The sequence below is a fragment of the Drosophila montana genome, unplaced genomic scaffold (assembly GCF_035044405.1).
Source record: "Drosophila montana isolate Dmon_TW-CO22-7 unplaced genomic scaffold, ASM3504440v1 contig_3200_1, whole genome shotgun sequence".
NCBI classification, from domain to species: domain Eukaryota; kingdom Metazoa; phylum Arthropoda; class Insecta; order Diptera; family Drosophilidae; genus Drosophila; species Drosophila montana.
The window spans coordinates 5,708,616-5,722,726 of NW_026998080.1; the positions used below are offsets into that span (position 1 = coordinate 5,708,616).

Genomic DNA, 14,111 nt, shown 5'->3' on the forward strand with positions numbered 1-14,111 from the left:
AATAGATAGAACTCATTGATTATTTATACACCAGCATATAGTATATATACATATATAGTTGAAAACGTTTTTTTAAACGATATTAATTATACAGTTACTGTACTTATACATACGATAATAGCCTCTAAAAAACGACACTAGCATCTTTTAAAAATTCTTAAATAAAACCATCATCTCACGTTGAACAAGTACTCCTTTTTTTTGGAAAAAATGATATGCTCTTTATTTGTTAATCTTAAATTTGAATATTTTGTTTTTCGTTTTCAGGTAGTTAGATATTGTATAAAAAAATATTGTCATGGAAACTTAGGCGCTATGTGTGATATGTTATGAAGACAAGACAAGACAAACGATACGTACAGACGATTTCATGTATTATTCAGTTAGAGGTTTTATAAAATTTATGATCGTGAGTACTTCTGGTATGTTGGAATGCACCTTGTTTAATCTTATGCACAGCACAGGTTGTTGTTGGGGCAGTTATATATTCGCTCTTGTAGAGACTGGAGCCGGTAAACTTGTCGTTGCCCAGACTAATCGAGGATTGATTGCCACGACGTGAGGTCACAATCCGTTCGCTCTGACCATGGGCATTATAGGGGGATGAGGAGGATGCAAAATCGATGCCACTGGACAAATGCTGGCTACCACCGCCGCGATGACGTGTTACATGACGCTCACTCTGAGATTGGGATGGGAAATCAATGCCGCCCGATGCATATGTGCGTGTGATCGTCGATCTCTCCAAGTTCGATCTGTTCGTATCAGCACCCGATATAATGCGCGACATGGATGAGGAAGACGAGGAGGTTTTCACTTGATGTTCCTTATTCTCCTTGTGTATGCTGCAACTGCGACGATCCGTGGCGTAGCCAGTATTCAAATCCGATTCTCGATTCTGACGATGGATGCTACTATAGCTCTGGCGATCACTCGAATGGGCATTACTGCTCGGAACCTGCTCGTGTAGGTTCAGGATACTCTTGCGCTGCATTTTGCCGTTAGAGGTTAGACTGCCGTTTACCGCACTCGAGTCGGTTGTCACGTTCTTGCGATGGAATACCGAGTTGGACACATCGGCCTCCGAGGAAAACTCGCTCTTCCTGTGATGGAAATGCTTCGAAGAGCTCACCTGGGAGGTTGAACTGCTGCTTGTGTTGTTGGTCACCGAGCTGCTGCCACCGACCACATGAGACGTGGATCCGTTGCTGACATTATTGGTAGCTGTGTTGCCTGAGACTATATGGGATGTTGATCCTCCAGTTTCAGTTGCATTCTTGGTAACTAGCCTGCCTGAGACTATATGAGCTGTAGATCCTCCAGTTTCGGTCACGTTCCTGGTAACTGTCCTGCCCGAGACTGTGTGAGCTGTTGACCCTCCAGATGTTGTCAAGTTGTTGGTATCTGTTCTGCCTGATGAAACTATATGATGTGTTGTGCCTCCAGTTTCGGTCACGTTGTTGGTCGACGTGCCACCTTGGTTGGTTCGTCTTGTGGTTGTAGAGGTCTGGAGAGCACTGCTGTCATCCGTTGAGCCACGGATTTGCTCTGTTTTGAGTGCAGTTTTCTCCACCACATTGAGATTTCTTTGCATCGACGTTGTTTCCTTGTGTACGTTTTGTGTGTTTTCGATATTTGTTGTGGTCGTATTTTTGGACACATTCTCAATAACATTTATTTTAGCTGGTCGCTTCACATATTCGGTTTCTGGCTCCTTTTTGGATCGGCCACCGACAACAGTTGTGACCTTTTTCGTTGAAACAATAATCAGGCCATCTACTGGGGCTTGGCTGTTGGAATCCACTTGCTTTATTGCATCCTTGCCGGATACAAAGTTCATCTGGTTCGTTGTCTTTAGAATTGTGGTATCACTACCCAAGCTGAAGGATGAAGTGTTGTGCTTGTATTTCTGTGTACGCTGAACTCTGTCGACGGCGGTTTTGTTGGTGGTTGATTTGTAATCATCTTTTCTAGTCACTGTCATGGTACCTTCTAATTTTAAATTATCTACCGGTCGCTTCGCAGGCTCTCTCTTAGCGTTCTCTATTAGCGTTGTGCTATCGGTTTCAGTTCTATCAGTTCTTTTGTAAAATTCACCTTCTGTTTTCAAGTTGTCCTTAGGTTTCTTTTGAATTGGCCGTTCCGCTGGCTTGAAGGTCGTTTTCTCGGGCGCATAGAATTCTCCTTCAGACCTTAAGTTATCGCTTGGCTTTACTTGTTCGGGTCTTCTGACGTGACGATAGTCTTCCTTTTTAGTGAACGTCATGGAACCCTCGGTCTTTAAGTTGTCCTTTCTTATAATTGTTTTTACCTTTTCAGCTGGTTTAAATGATTCTTTTTCTGGAATATACATTTGACCCTCAGGCTTTAGGTTATCCACATGTCTCTTTTGCTCAGGTCGATCTGCTGGCTGGTATTTGGGTTTTTCCGGAGTGTACATAACACCTTCCAAAGGTTTTAAATTATCTTGCGGTTTCTTCTGCTTAGGTCTTTCAACAGGCCTATACCCAGGTTTTTCTGGAGTATAGAATTCGCCCTCTGGTTTCAGGTTATCCTCTGGTCTGACTTGAGATGGACGTTCGCCAGGACGGAACTTCGGCTTTTCGGGACTGTAGAATTCGCCTTCGGGCTTAAGATTATCCGTCGGCTTCACCTGCTCAGGACGAACAACATATTGATACTCTTTCTTTTCGACAAACGTCATTTCACCCTCGGAACGCAAGTTATCCTTGCGGATGATTCTTTCTGTTTTCTCAGCTGGCCGGAACACTTGCTTTTCTGGCGCAACAAACTCGCCCTCAGGCTTAAGATTGTCCACGGGCCTCTTTTGAACTGGCCGCTCAGCTGGTCTATATCCAGGTTTATCGGGAGTGTAGAACTCGCCCTCTGGTTTCAGGTTATCCTCTGGTCTGACTTGAGATGGACGTTCACCAGGACGGAACTTCGGCTTTTCGGGACTGTAGAATTTGCCTTCGGGCTTAAGATTATCCGTCGGCTTCACCTGCTCAGGACGAACAACATATTGATACTTTTTCTTTTCGACAAACGTCATTTCACCCTCGGAACGCAAGTTATCCTTTTGGATGATTCTTTCTGTTTTCTCAGCCGGCCGGAATACTTGCTTTTCTGGCGCAACAAACTCGCCCTCCGGTTTAAGATTGTCCACGGGCCTCTTTTGAACTGGCCGCTCTGCTGGTCTATATCCAGGTTTATCCGGAGTGTAAAAGTCGCCCTCTGGTTTCAGGTTATCCTCTGGTCTGACTTGAGATGGACGCTCACCTGGGCGGTACTTCGGCTTTTCTGGACTATAAAATTCGCCTTCAGGCTTAAGATTATCCGTAGGCCTAACCTGCTCTGGACGCTCGGCTGGTCTATATCCAGGCTTATCGGGAGTGTAGAACTCGCCCTCTGATTTCAGGTTATCTTCTGGTCTGACTTGAGATGGACGCTCACCTGGGCGGTACTTCGGCTTCTCGGGACTGTAGAATTCGCCTTCAGGCTTCAGATTATCCGTAGGCCTAACCTGCTCTGGACGCTCTGCTGGCCTATATCCAGGTTTATCGGGAGTGTAGAATTGGCCCTCTGGCTTCAGGTTATCTTCTGGTCTGACTTGAGATGGACGCTCACCTGGGCGGTACTTCGGCTTTTCGGGACTGTAGAATTCGCCTTCAGGCTTAAGATTATTCGTAGGTCTAACCTGCTCTGGACGCTCGGCTGGTCTATATCCAGGTTTATCGGGAGTGTAGAACTCGCCTTCAGGCTTAAGATTATCTGTCGGCTTAACCTGTTCAGGACGAACTACATACTGATATTCTTCCTTCCCCACAAATGTCATTTCCCCTTCGGTACGTAAGTTATCCTTTCGGATGATTCTTTCTGTTTTCTCAGCTGGCCGGAACACTTGCTTTTCTGGCGCAGCAAACTCGCCCTCAGGTTTAAGATTATCCACGGGCCTCTTTTGAAGTGGACGCTCTGCTGGTCTATATCCAGGTTTATCGGGAGTGTAGAACTCGCCCTCTGGTTTTAGGTTATCTTCTGGTCTGACTTGAGATGGACGCTCACCTGGGCGGTACTTCGGCTTTTCTGGACTATAAAATTCGCCTTCAGGCTTAAGATTATCCGTGGGCCTAACCTGCTCTGGACGCTCGGCTGGTCTATATCCAGGTTTATCGGGAGTGTAGAACTCGCCCTCTGGTTTCAGGTTATCTTCTGGTCTGACTTGAGATGGACGCTCACCTGGGCGGTACTTCAGCTTTTCCGGGCTGTAGAATTCGCCTTCAGGCTTAAGATTATCCGTAGGCCTAACCTGCTCTGGACGTTCGGCAGGCCTGTATCCTGGTTTGTCGGGAGTGTAGAAATCGCCTTCAGGCTTCAGATTATCCGTAGGCCTAACCTGCTCTGGACGCTCGGCTGGCCTATATCCAGGTTTATCGGGAGTGTAGAACTCGCCCTCTGGCTTCAGGTTATCTTCTGGTCTGACTTGAGATGGACGCTCACCTGGGCGGTACTTCGGCTTTTCGGGACTGTAGAATTCGCCTTCAGGCTTGAGATTATCCGTAGGCCTAACCTGCTCTGGACGTTCGGCTGGCCTATATCCAGGTTTATCGGGAGTGTAGAACTCGCCTTCAGGCTTAAGATTATCTGTCGGCTTAACCTGTTCAGGACGAACTACATACTGATATTCTTCCTTCTCGACAAATGTCATTTCCCCTTCGGTACGTAAGTTATCCTTTCGGATGATTCTTTCTGTTTTCTCAGCTGGCCGGAACACTTGCTTTTCTGGCGCAGTAAACTCGCCCTCAGGTTTAAGATTATCCACGGGCCTCTTTTGAACTGGACGCTCTGCTGGTCTGTATCCAGGTTTATCGGGAGTGTAGAACTCGCCCTCTGGTTTCAGGTTATCCTCTGGTCTGACTTGAGATGGACGCTCACCTGGGCGGTACTTTGGCTTTTCGGGACTGTAGAATTCGCCTTCAGGCTTAAGATTATCCGTAGGCCTAACCTGCTCTGGACGCTCGGCTGGTCTATATCCAGGTTTATCGGGAGTGTAGAACTCGCCCTCTGGTTTCAGGTTATCTTCTGGTCTGACTTGAGATGGACGCTCACCTGGGTGGTACTTCGGCTTTTCGGGACTGTAGAATTCGCCTTCAGGCTTAAGATTATCCGTAGGCCTAACCTGCTTTGGACGTTCGGCAGGCCTGTATCCTGGTTTGTCGGGAGTGTAGAAATCGCCTTCAGGCTTCAGATTATCCGTAGGCCTAACCTGCTCTGGACGCTCGGCTGGCCTATATCCAGGTTTATCGGGAGTGTAGAACTCGCCCTCTGGCTTCAGGTTATCTTCTGGTCTGACTTGAGATGGACGCTCACCTGGGCGGTACTTCGGCTTTTCGGGACTGTAGAACTCGCCTTCAGGCTTAAGATTATCTGTAGGCTTTACCTGTTCAGGACGAACTACATACTGATATTCTTCCTTCTCCACAAATGTCATTTCCCCTTCGGTACGTAAGTTATCCTTTCGGATGATTCTTTCTGTTTTCTCAGCTGGCCGGAACACTTGTTTTTCTGGCGCAGTAAACTCGCCCTCAGGTTTAAGATTATCCACGGGCCTCTTTTGAACTGGACGCTCTGCTGGTCTGTATCCAGGTTTATCGGGAGTGTAGAGCTCGCCCGCTGGTTTCAGGTTATCCTCTGGTCTGACTTGAGATGGACGCTCACCTGGGCGGTACTTTGGCTTTTCGGGACTGTAGAATTCGCCTTCAGGCTTAAGATTATCCGTAGGCCTAACCTGCTCTGGACGCTCGGCTGGTCTATATCCAGGTTTATCGGGAGTGTAGAACTCGCCCTCTGGTTTCAGGTTATCTTCTGGTCTTACTTGAGATGGACGCTCACCTGGGCGGTACTTCGGCTTTTCGGGACTGTAGAATTCGCCTTCAGGCTTAAGATTATCCGTAGGCCTAACCTGCTCTGGACGTTCGGCAGGCCTGTATCCTGGTTTGTCGGGAGTGTAGAAATCGCCTTCAGGCTTCAGATTATCCGTAGGCCTAACCTGCTCTGGACGCTCGGCTGGCCTATATCCAGGTTTATCGGGAGTGTAGAACTCGCCCTCTGGCTTCAGGTTATCTTCTGGTCTGACTTGAGATGGACGCTCACCTGGGCGGTACTTCGGCTTTTCGGGACTGTAGAAGTCGCCTTCAGGCTTAAGATTATCTGTAGGCCTAACCTGCTCAGGACGCTCAGCTGGCCTGTATCCAGGTTTATCGGGAGTGTAGAACTCGCCTTCAGGCTTAAGATTATCTGTCGGCTTAACCTGTTCAGGACGAACTACATACTGATATTCTTCTTTCTCCACAAATGTCATTTCCCCTTCGGTACGTAAGTTATCCTTTCGGATGATTCTTTCTGTTTTCTCAGCTGGCCGGAACACTTGCTTTTCTGGCGCAGTAAACTCGCCCTCGGGTTTAAGATTATCCACGGGCCTCTTTTGAACTGGACGCTCTGCTGGTCTGTATCCAGGTTTATCGGGAGTGTAGAACTCGCCCTCTGGCTTCAGGTTATCCTCTGGTCTGACTTGAGATGGACGCTCACCTGGGCGGTACTTTGGCTTTTCGGGACTGTAGAATTCGCCTTCAGGCTTAAGATTATCCGTAGGCCTAACCTGCTCTGGACGCTCGGCTGGTCTATATCCAGGTTTATCGGGAGTGTAGAACTCGCCCTCTGGTTTCAGGTTATCTTCTGGTCTGACTTGAGATGGACGCTCACCTGGGCGGTACTTCGGCTTTTCGGGACTGTAGAATTCGCCTTCAGGCTTAAGATTATCCGTAGGCCTAACCTGCTCAGGACGCTCAGCTGGCCTGTATCCAGGTTTATCGGGAGTGTAGAACTCGCCTTCAGGCTTAAGATTATCTGTCGGCTTAACCTGTTCAGGACGAACGACATACTGATATTCTTCCTTCTCCACAAATGTCATTTCCCCTTCGGTATGTAAGTTATCCTTTCGGATGATTCTTTCTGTTTTCTCAGCTGGCCGGAATACTTGCTTTTCTGGCGCAGTAAACTCGCCCTCAGGTTTAAGATTATCCACGGGCCTCTTTTGAACTGGACGCTCTGCTGGTCTGTATCCAGGTTTATCGGGAGTGTAGAAGTCGCCCTCTGGTTTCAGGTTATCCTCTGGTCTGACTTGAGATGGACGCTCACCTGGACGGTACTTTGGCTTTTCGGGACTGTAGAATTCGCCTTCAGGCTTAAGATTATCCGCAGGCCTAACCTGCTCTGGACGTTCGGCTGGTCTATATCCAGGTTTATCCGGAGTGTAGAACTCGCCCTCTGGTTTCAGGTTATCCTCTGGTCTGACTTGAGATGGACGCTCACCTGGGCGGTACTTCGGCTTCTCGGGACTGTAGAATTCGCCTTCAGGCTTCAGATTATCCGTGGGCCTAACCTGCTCAGGACGTTCGGCTGGCCTGTATCCAGGTTTATCGGGAGTGTAGAAATCGCCTTCAGGCTTAAGATTATCCGTAGGCCTAACCTGCTCTGGACGCTCGGCTGGTCTATATCCAGGTTTATCGGGGGTGTAGAACTCGCCCTCTGGTTTCAGGTTATCCTCTGGTCTGACTTGAGATGGACGCTCACCTGGGCGGTACTTCGGCTTTTCGGGACTGTAGAATTCGCCTTCAGGCTTAAGATTATCCGTAGGCCTAACCTGCTCTGGACGTTCGGCTGGTCTATATCCAGGTTTATCCGGAGTGTAGAACTCGCCCTCTGGTTTCAGGTTATCCTCTGGTCTGACTTGAGATGGACGCTCACCTGGGCGGTACTTTGGCTTCTCGGGACTGTAGAATTCGCCTTCAGGCTTAAGATTATCCGTAGGCCTAACCTGCTCTGGACGTTCGGCTGGTTTGTATCCAGGTTTATCGGGGGTGTAGAACTCGCCCTCTGGTTTCAGGTTATCCTCTGGTCTGACCTGGGATGGACGCTCACCTGGGCGGTACTTTGGCTTTTCAGGACTGTAGAACTCGCCTTCAGGCTTAAGATTATCTGTCGGCTTAACCTGTTCAGGACGAACTACATACTGATATTCTTCCTTCTCCACAAATGTCATTTCCCCTTCGGTACGTAAGTTATCCTTTCGGATGATTCTTTCTGTTTTCTCAGCTGGCCGGAATACTTGCTTTTCTGGCGCAACAAACTCGCCCTCAGGTTTAAGATTATCCACGGGCCTCTTTTGAACTGGCCGCTCTGCTGGTCTATATCCAGGTTTATCCGGAGTGTAAAAGTCGCCCTCTGGTTTCAGGTTATCCTCTGGTCTGACTTGAGATGGACGCTCACCTGGGCGGTACTTTGGCTTCTCGGGACTGTAGAATTCGCCTTCAGGCTTAAGATTATCCGTAGGCCTAACCTGTTCTGGACGTTCGGCTGGCCTGTATCCAGGTTTATCGGGAGTGTAGAAATCGCCTTCAGGCTTCAGATTATCCGTAGGCCTAACCTGCTCTGGACGCTCGGCTGGCCTATATCCAGGTTTATCGGGAGTGTAGAACTCGCCCTCTGGTTTCAGGTTATCCTCTGGTCTGACTTGAGATGGACGCTCACCTGGGCGGTACTTCGGCTTTTCGGGACTGTAGAATTCGCCTTCAGGCTTAAGATTATCCGTAGGCCTAACCTGCTCTGGACGTTCGGCTGGCCTGTATCCAGGCTTATCGGGAGTGTAGAAATCGCCCTCAGGTTTCAGGTTATCCTCTGGTCTGACTTGCGATGGACGCTCACCAGGGCGAAACTTCGGCTTTTCTGGACTGTAGAATTCACCTTCAGGCTTAAGATTATCTGTCGGCTTAACCTGTTCAGGACGAACCACATACTGATACTCTTCCTTCTCCACAAATGTCATTTCCCCTTCGGTACGTAAGTTATCTTTTCTGATAACCCTTTCCGTTTTCTCAGCTGGCCGGAACACTTGTTTTTCAGGTGCAACAAACTCGCCCTCAGGCTTAAGATTGTCCACAGGTCTCTTTTGAACTGGCCGCTCTGCGGGACGGTATCCAGGTTTATCGGGGGTGTAGAACTCGCCCTCTGGTTTCAAGTTATCCTCTGGTCTGACTTGAGATGGACGCTCACCTGGGCGGTACTTTGGCTTTTCGGGACTGTAGAATTCGCCTTCAGGCTTAAGATTATCCGTAGGCCTAACCTGCTCTGGACGTTCGGCTGGTCTATATCCAGGTTTATCCGGAGTGTAGAACTCGCCCTCTGGTTTCAGGTTATCCTCTGGTCTGACTTGAGATGGACGCTCACCAGGACGAAACTTCGGCTTATCTGGACTGTAGAATTCACCTTCAGGCTTAAGATTATCTGTCGGCTTAACCTGCTCAGGACGAACCACATACTGATACTCTTCCTTCTCCACAAATGTCATTTCCCCTTCGGTTCGCAGGTTATCTTTTCTGATCACCCTTTCCGTTTTCTCAGCTGGCCGGAAAACTTGTTTTTCAGGTGTAACGAACTCGCCCTCAGGCTTAAGATTGTCCACAGGTTTCTTTTGAGTTGGCCGTTCAGCGGGTTTATATCCAGGCTTATCTGGAGTGTAAAATTCGCCTTCGGGCTTTAAATTATCTTCTGGCCTGACTTGCGATGGACGCTCAGCAGGGCGGAATTCGGTTTTTTCTGGACTATAAAAGTCCCCTTCCGGCTTTAAGTTGTCCGCGTGTCGCACTTGGCTTGGGCGATCTCCCGGCTGATATTTAGGCTTTTCAGGACTGAAAAATTCGCCCTCTGGCTTCAGATTGTCTGTAGGTTTAACGTATCCAGGACGTGTGACGTATTGATATTCCTCTTTTTCGACAAATGTCATTTCTCCATCCATACGTAGATTATCTGTGTGTATAATTTTTTCGCGTCTTTCGCCGGGCTTGTAAGGCTCTTTTTGTGGAACTAAAAACTCTCCTTCGGGTTTTAGATTGTCTTCTGGTTTTTTTATCACTATATAATCTACAAATATGTCTTCGGTTTTCTTAGGAATGTTATCGTCTTTCTTAGACCATGTGTTAGTACGTATCCTTGTAAAACTTTCGTCGACGTTATCTAAAGAAATGAACATTTGATTAATAAACTAACACAGTTGCTAAATAACTTCATGGCACTCACCATCTATTTCAACAATTGTATTTTCTGTAGATTTCGTTGTGCTGGTAGAGCAATGATGACGCCTAAAGGAGAGAGAAACCTTGGTACACAACCTTTGACTTGGATAGTAAATTGCTTACCCGCAAGTACATATTTCACAGATGCACCTCTCACTGTGTGTTGTTGTTTTCTTGTTTTTATCGACTCCACGCTAGAAAAAATACATAATCCAATTAATTAATTAAGATTAATTATGATTTTAAAGTCGAGCTACTTACGGTTCTTGAATCGTCTAAGCGTTTCTTATCGGTGCGCACATAATCGATTTCATCATAAATATTCTCGGTAATATTTTTGTGTTTCGATGTCTCGTTCAGATTCAGCGTAATATTCTCATTGTTCTCCGATATTGATGTATTCTTCTCAATTTCGACAAACTCATCCACATATATGGTCTTCTTGGGTGTCTCCACAATTTTCTCAATGACATCCGTGTGCACCTTCTCGTCCAGCACACGCCAATCATTAATGCTCGCATCAAATATCTGAATTAAAGCATTATAATTAATAGAACGACTTGTCCAAAACATCCCCCAATGGAGGTACACAACCCAGCCCTCGGCTAGTCCACTCACCTTTGTCACCTCTGTGGTGGTCGTTATGTTGGCCACATCGGTATTATCTTTCTCGATTTCGCGGGCAATGTCATTGGGCACAAAAGCTTTCGTATCAGTGTACGATTTCTCGTCCACGATTGTCCATTTTCCAAGCTTTGTGTCGTACACCTTGGTCGTGTATGTTGTGGTTGTTGTATTGATGACATCATCAACTATTTCGGGATAGCCCACATCGTTGACGCTATCCACGGTCCGTTCATCCACCACGCGCCATCGATTGTTGCGCTTGTCATATATCTTCTTCTTATACGTTATTTGGGTGGTGCCATCGGAATCCTTGCTCACATAACGCTCAAACGTGGGCACCTTCTTGTTGCTGGCAACCGTGCCGCCATCGCTATACTCGCTCCAGGTCTTCGTCTTCACATCGTACACCTCCTTTTTGGAGGCAGACGTCGACTGCTTTGTGCTGCTGCGCTTCAGTGTGCTCTCCTCGCTGCTGACCTGCTTGCTACTGGACTTGGTCGACGATGACGTTGCTCTGTCCACATCGAAGCTAACAGCTGTTGTGCTGCTGGCCAGCTTATCGAGCGAGGCATTCAATTTAGTTGATGACGTCGTGCCGTTTGTTGTGGTCGCGACCGGTTCGCGCGACGTCATCGTTGTCGATGACGAATCCGCGGAGACACCCACAGCTGTTCGCAGCTTCGACTTTGGCACGCTCTGAGATTCGCTGGTGCTCGTGTTGGTTATGTTTGTGTTGGTATTGGTGATGTTTGTGTTTGTGTTGGTGTTGGTGCTATCTGTGACAACCTGTTCGGCCACATCAACATATTTACTGCTCGACGACTGCTGGGATGATGTCATACCGGTAGCGGCTCTCTCGCTTGCAATGAGCGTTTCGCTGGCATCGCTGCGCTGTTGGCTGGAACTGGTTGTGGACTCGAAGTAACTGGAGCTGCTTGCCTCCTGGCGGCTACTGGACATTTTTGATGTGGACGCATACATTTTGGATATGCTGCCAGCGCTGGCGGACGTTATAATGCCAGGAGTTGTGATTTCGACCACCTCAATGGGCACCGAGAAGACCGGTTCCTTTTTCTCACTCTCCAGCAGATCAATTGACGAGATGATCTTCTCGTTTGAGTAATCCTTGGAGATTTTGGCACTGCTCGTGCTGCTGCTGCTAAATAGCTCCGACTGCTTGGACTGTGATTGCGTTTGACTTTTCGCCTTGTACGAACTGTAGCTTGTCCCACCGGCTGCCAGCAGACTTTCACCTTCCCGCTGCACCTTGATGGCGGCGGGGGTGCTGCTGCTGCTGGTGGCAGGCGCCCCACCGTACGAGACAGATTCATGCTCCATTGACGTCGAGCTGGTGTTAGTTGTTAATGTTGCCGTCGCATTCGGTCCCAGTTTTTTGGTCAATTTCGTCGCTGAGGCCGACGCCGATGTGGTTGTGCTTGATGTGTCTAGCGGCGGTTGCTGCGACGGCGACTGCGACGACGACTGCGACTGCGACTGCGACTTCGATGCCTGCGACACTTGTTTTGTTTTATTGCTTTTTGATACCATTTTGTTAGCTTGATTTTCACACAGATGAGGTAATCACTGACTTTGTGGAATGAATAATGTTGCAGTTGCTTATGTATGTATGTATATTAATTGTTATTTAATTTTTGTTCGTATCTCGTTATTGTTGTTGCTATTAATCACAATTATCGCTTGGTTTGTCACTCAATTTTTTAGCTATAAGTATAAATGGGGTGTTTATTAATGTGTGCGGTGTCTCATAATTTCCACCGGGAATGTCGAAATACTTATTTTTAAATAATGTATTTATTATACTTGCACGACAAACAGACACACACACACACACATGCGTACAAATATATGCGCGAGCCACAGTTCAAGTTGAAAATGACAAACGGTGGCACTGGCGCACGCACACATAAGCATACACACGCACACACAAAAAAAACGGTGCGACGTAACGGGCGACACTCGAACGTGTGAGCGATTGTGCACCACAGGAGTGGGAGCGGGAGCGTAAGCACAGACAAACATACACACACACAAGCACTTAGACAAGATAGAGACACAGACGTTTTATTCGCTTAGATGCTCAATTGGGCAGATTCGTGCATATTTCGTATTCGTTGGAGCACTTGAGAAAGATCAGCAACCGTCGCGAAGCACAACTCAAAACGTACTGATCGGCGCTGCGGTTGTCTGGAACCGCTTTCGACCGTATCTGTTGCGCTCTGCCAGCCAAAAAAGCGGCAGCGCAGCAGCAGCGTTCGTGGGCTTTGCTCCATCGCGTTGGCAGCTAAGCACGCGTGCGTGCGAGCGAGCGAGAGGCACAGTGCGCGCAGAGCTTCGCCTTCGCAAAAAGCCTGGCCAGATCGGAGCTGCTCGCGTAGGTTGCCATTTGAGTTGCGCGCGTGTGTGTGTGTGTGGTTAGAGAGTAAAATGCGTAGGCTAAGCGCTGCTGAGACGGCACCTTCTTTTTTTATTGCCACGCAGCGAGTTCAATAAGCCAATAAAAACAATATGAAAACAAGAAAATTGCTCATTTCGAAAGTGGCCACAAACAAACCAAAACAAACAGCTGCTTTTTTTATTACAGCTTCTCTCTCACACACGCCGGCCCGAGCTGAGCATCTTTGAATGTGTCAACGGATCTCCAGAACGGCCCAAAAAATTAGCGCTCATACCAAAATTGGCCGGATTAATGACAATCGTTGTATTTGTCCGGCGGATGGATGCACAATTAAAATATAAATATATGTATCAGATATGTACATATAGTATGTACATATATCGATTAGTCAGCTTTGCATTTACTTTGCATGTCTGGCTCGATGGATACGTGGGCGCATCCGTGCCTAAAAAGCGACTGAATAAGCTCAGACTAGATTTCTCAAATATACTCTACAATATGCATTCGCGAGAACTGATGCTGAATTTTATTGCTCAATTGATTTATAACGGCCTTAGGTGGGTGTTACTCAAAATTATGCTACAACTTGTTGTGCCCATAAAAAGAGCTTTCAGCTCGCAGACTAACCTTTATTTAAGTACATATATAATATTCTATGGAAGTTTAAACAATTCGACCTCCAAAATGCAGCGTAGACAGACACACAGTTAAATCTTAACAAGAAAACTAAATTCAATTGTTGCTTAACTCATAGCGACAGTCAGCTTATGACGTCATCAGCCAAGACTCATTTTTTTATGCGAAGCTCTCGAGCAATCAAAACTTGTTTGCCGCGCCGAGGCACACACACACACACACACGCACACAAAAAGACTTAAAAAAATAACAAAAATAGATATTAAAAAGAGCAACAAAAAAATAACAATTAAGTGGCAAACAAA

The 14,111-nt window shown here is 47.3% G+C and overlaps 1 protein-coding gene across 5 annotated transcripts; it reads right to left on the reverse strand.

Annotated features, from left to right (window-relative positions):
• Positions 1–195: 195 nt before the first annotated feature.
• Positions 196–12,962, reverse strand: Sdb (SAXO downstream of blistered). 5 transcript variants are annotated; one of them, XM_064688032.1, is made up of 8 exons: positions 12,834–12,962; positions 10,746–12,476; positions 10,389–10,655; positions 10,251–10,321; positions 10,132–10,193; positions 8,800–10,068; positions 3,419–8,451; positions 196–2,896 (listed from the first exon to the last, which is right to left on the reverse strand). In XM_064688032.1, the coding sequence occupies exons 2-8, from the start codon at positions 12,300–12,302 to the stop codon at positions 380–382; spliced, it is 10,776 nt and encodes a 3,591-aa protein (XP_064544102.1). In that variant the 5' UTR covers positions 12,303–12,476; positions 12,834–12,962; the 3' UTR covers positions 196–379. The 5 variants fall into 5 exon arrangements, with proteins under 5 accessions (XP_064544102.1, XP_064544101.1, XP_064544099.1 ...); XM_064688031.1 differs by having other exon boundaries at positions 3,419–8,253; positions 8,515–10,068; XM_064688029.1 differs by having other exon boundaries at positions 3,419–6,513; positions 6,688–10,068.
• Between the last annotated feature and the right edge of the window lie 1,149 nt (positions 12,963–14,111).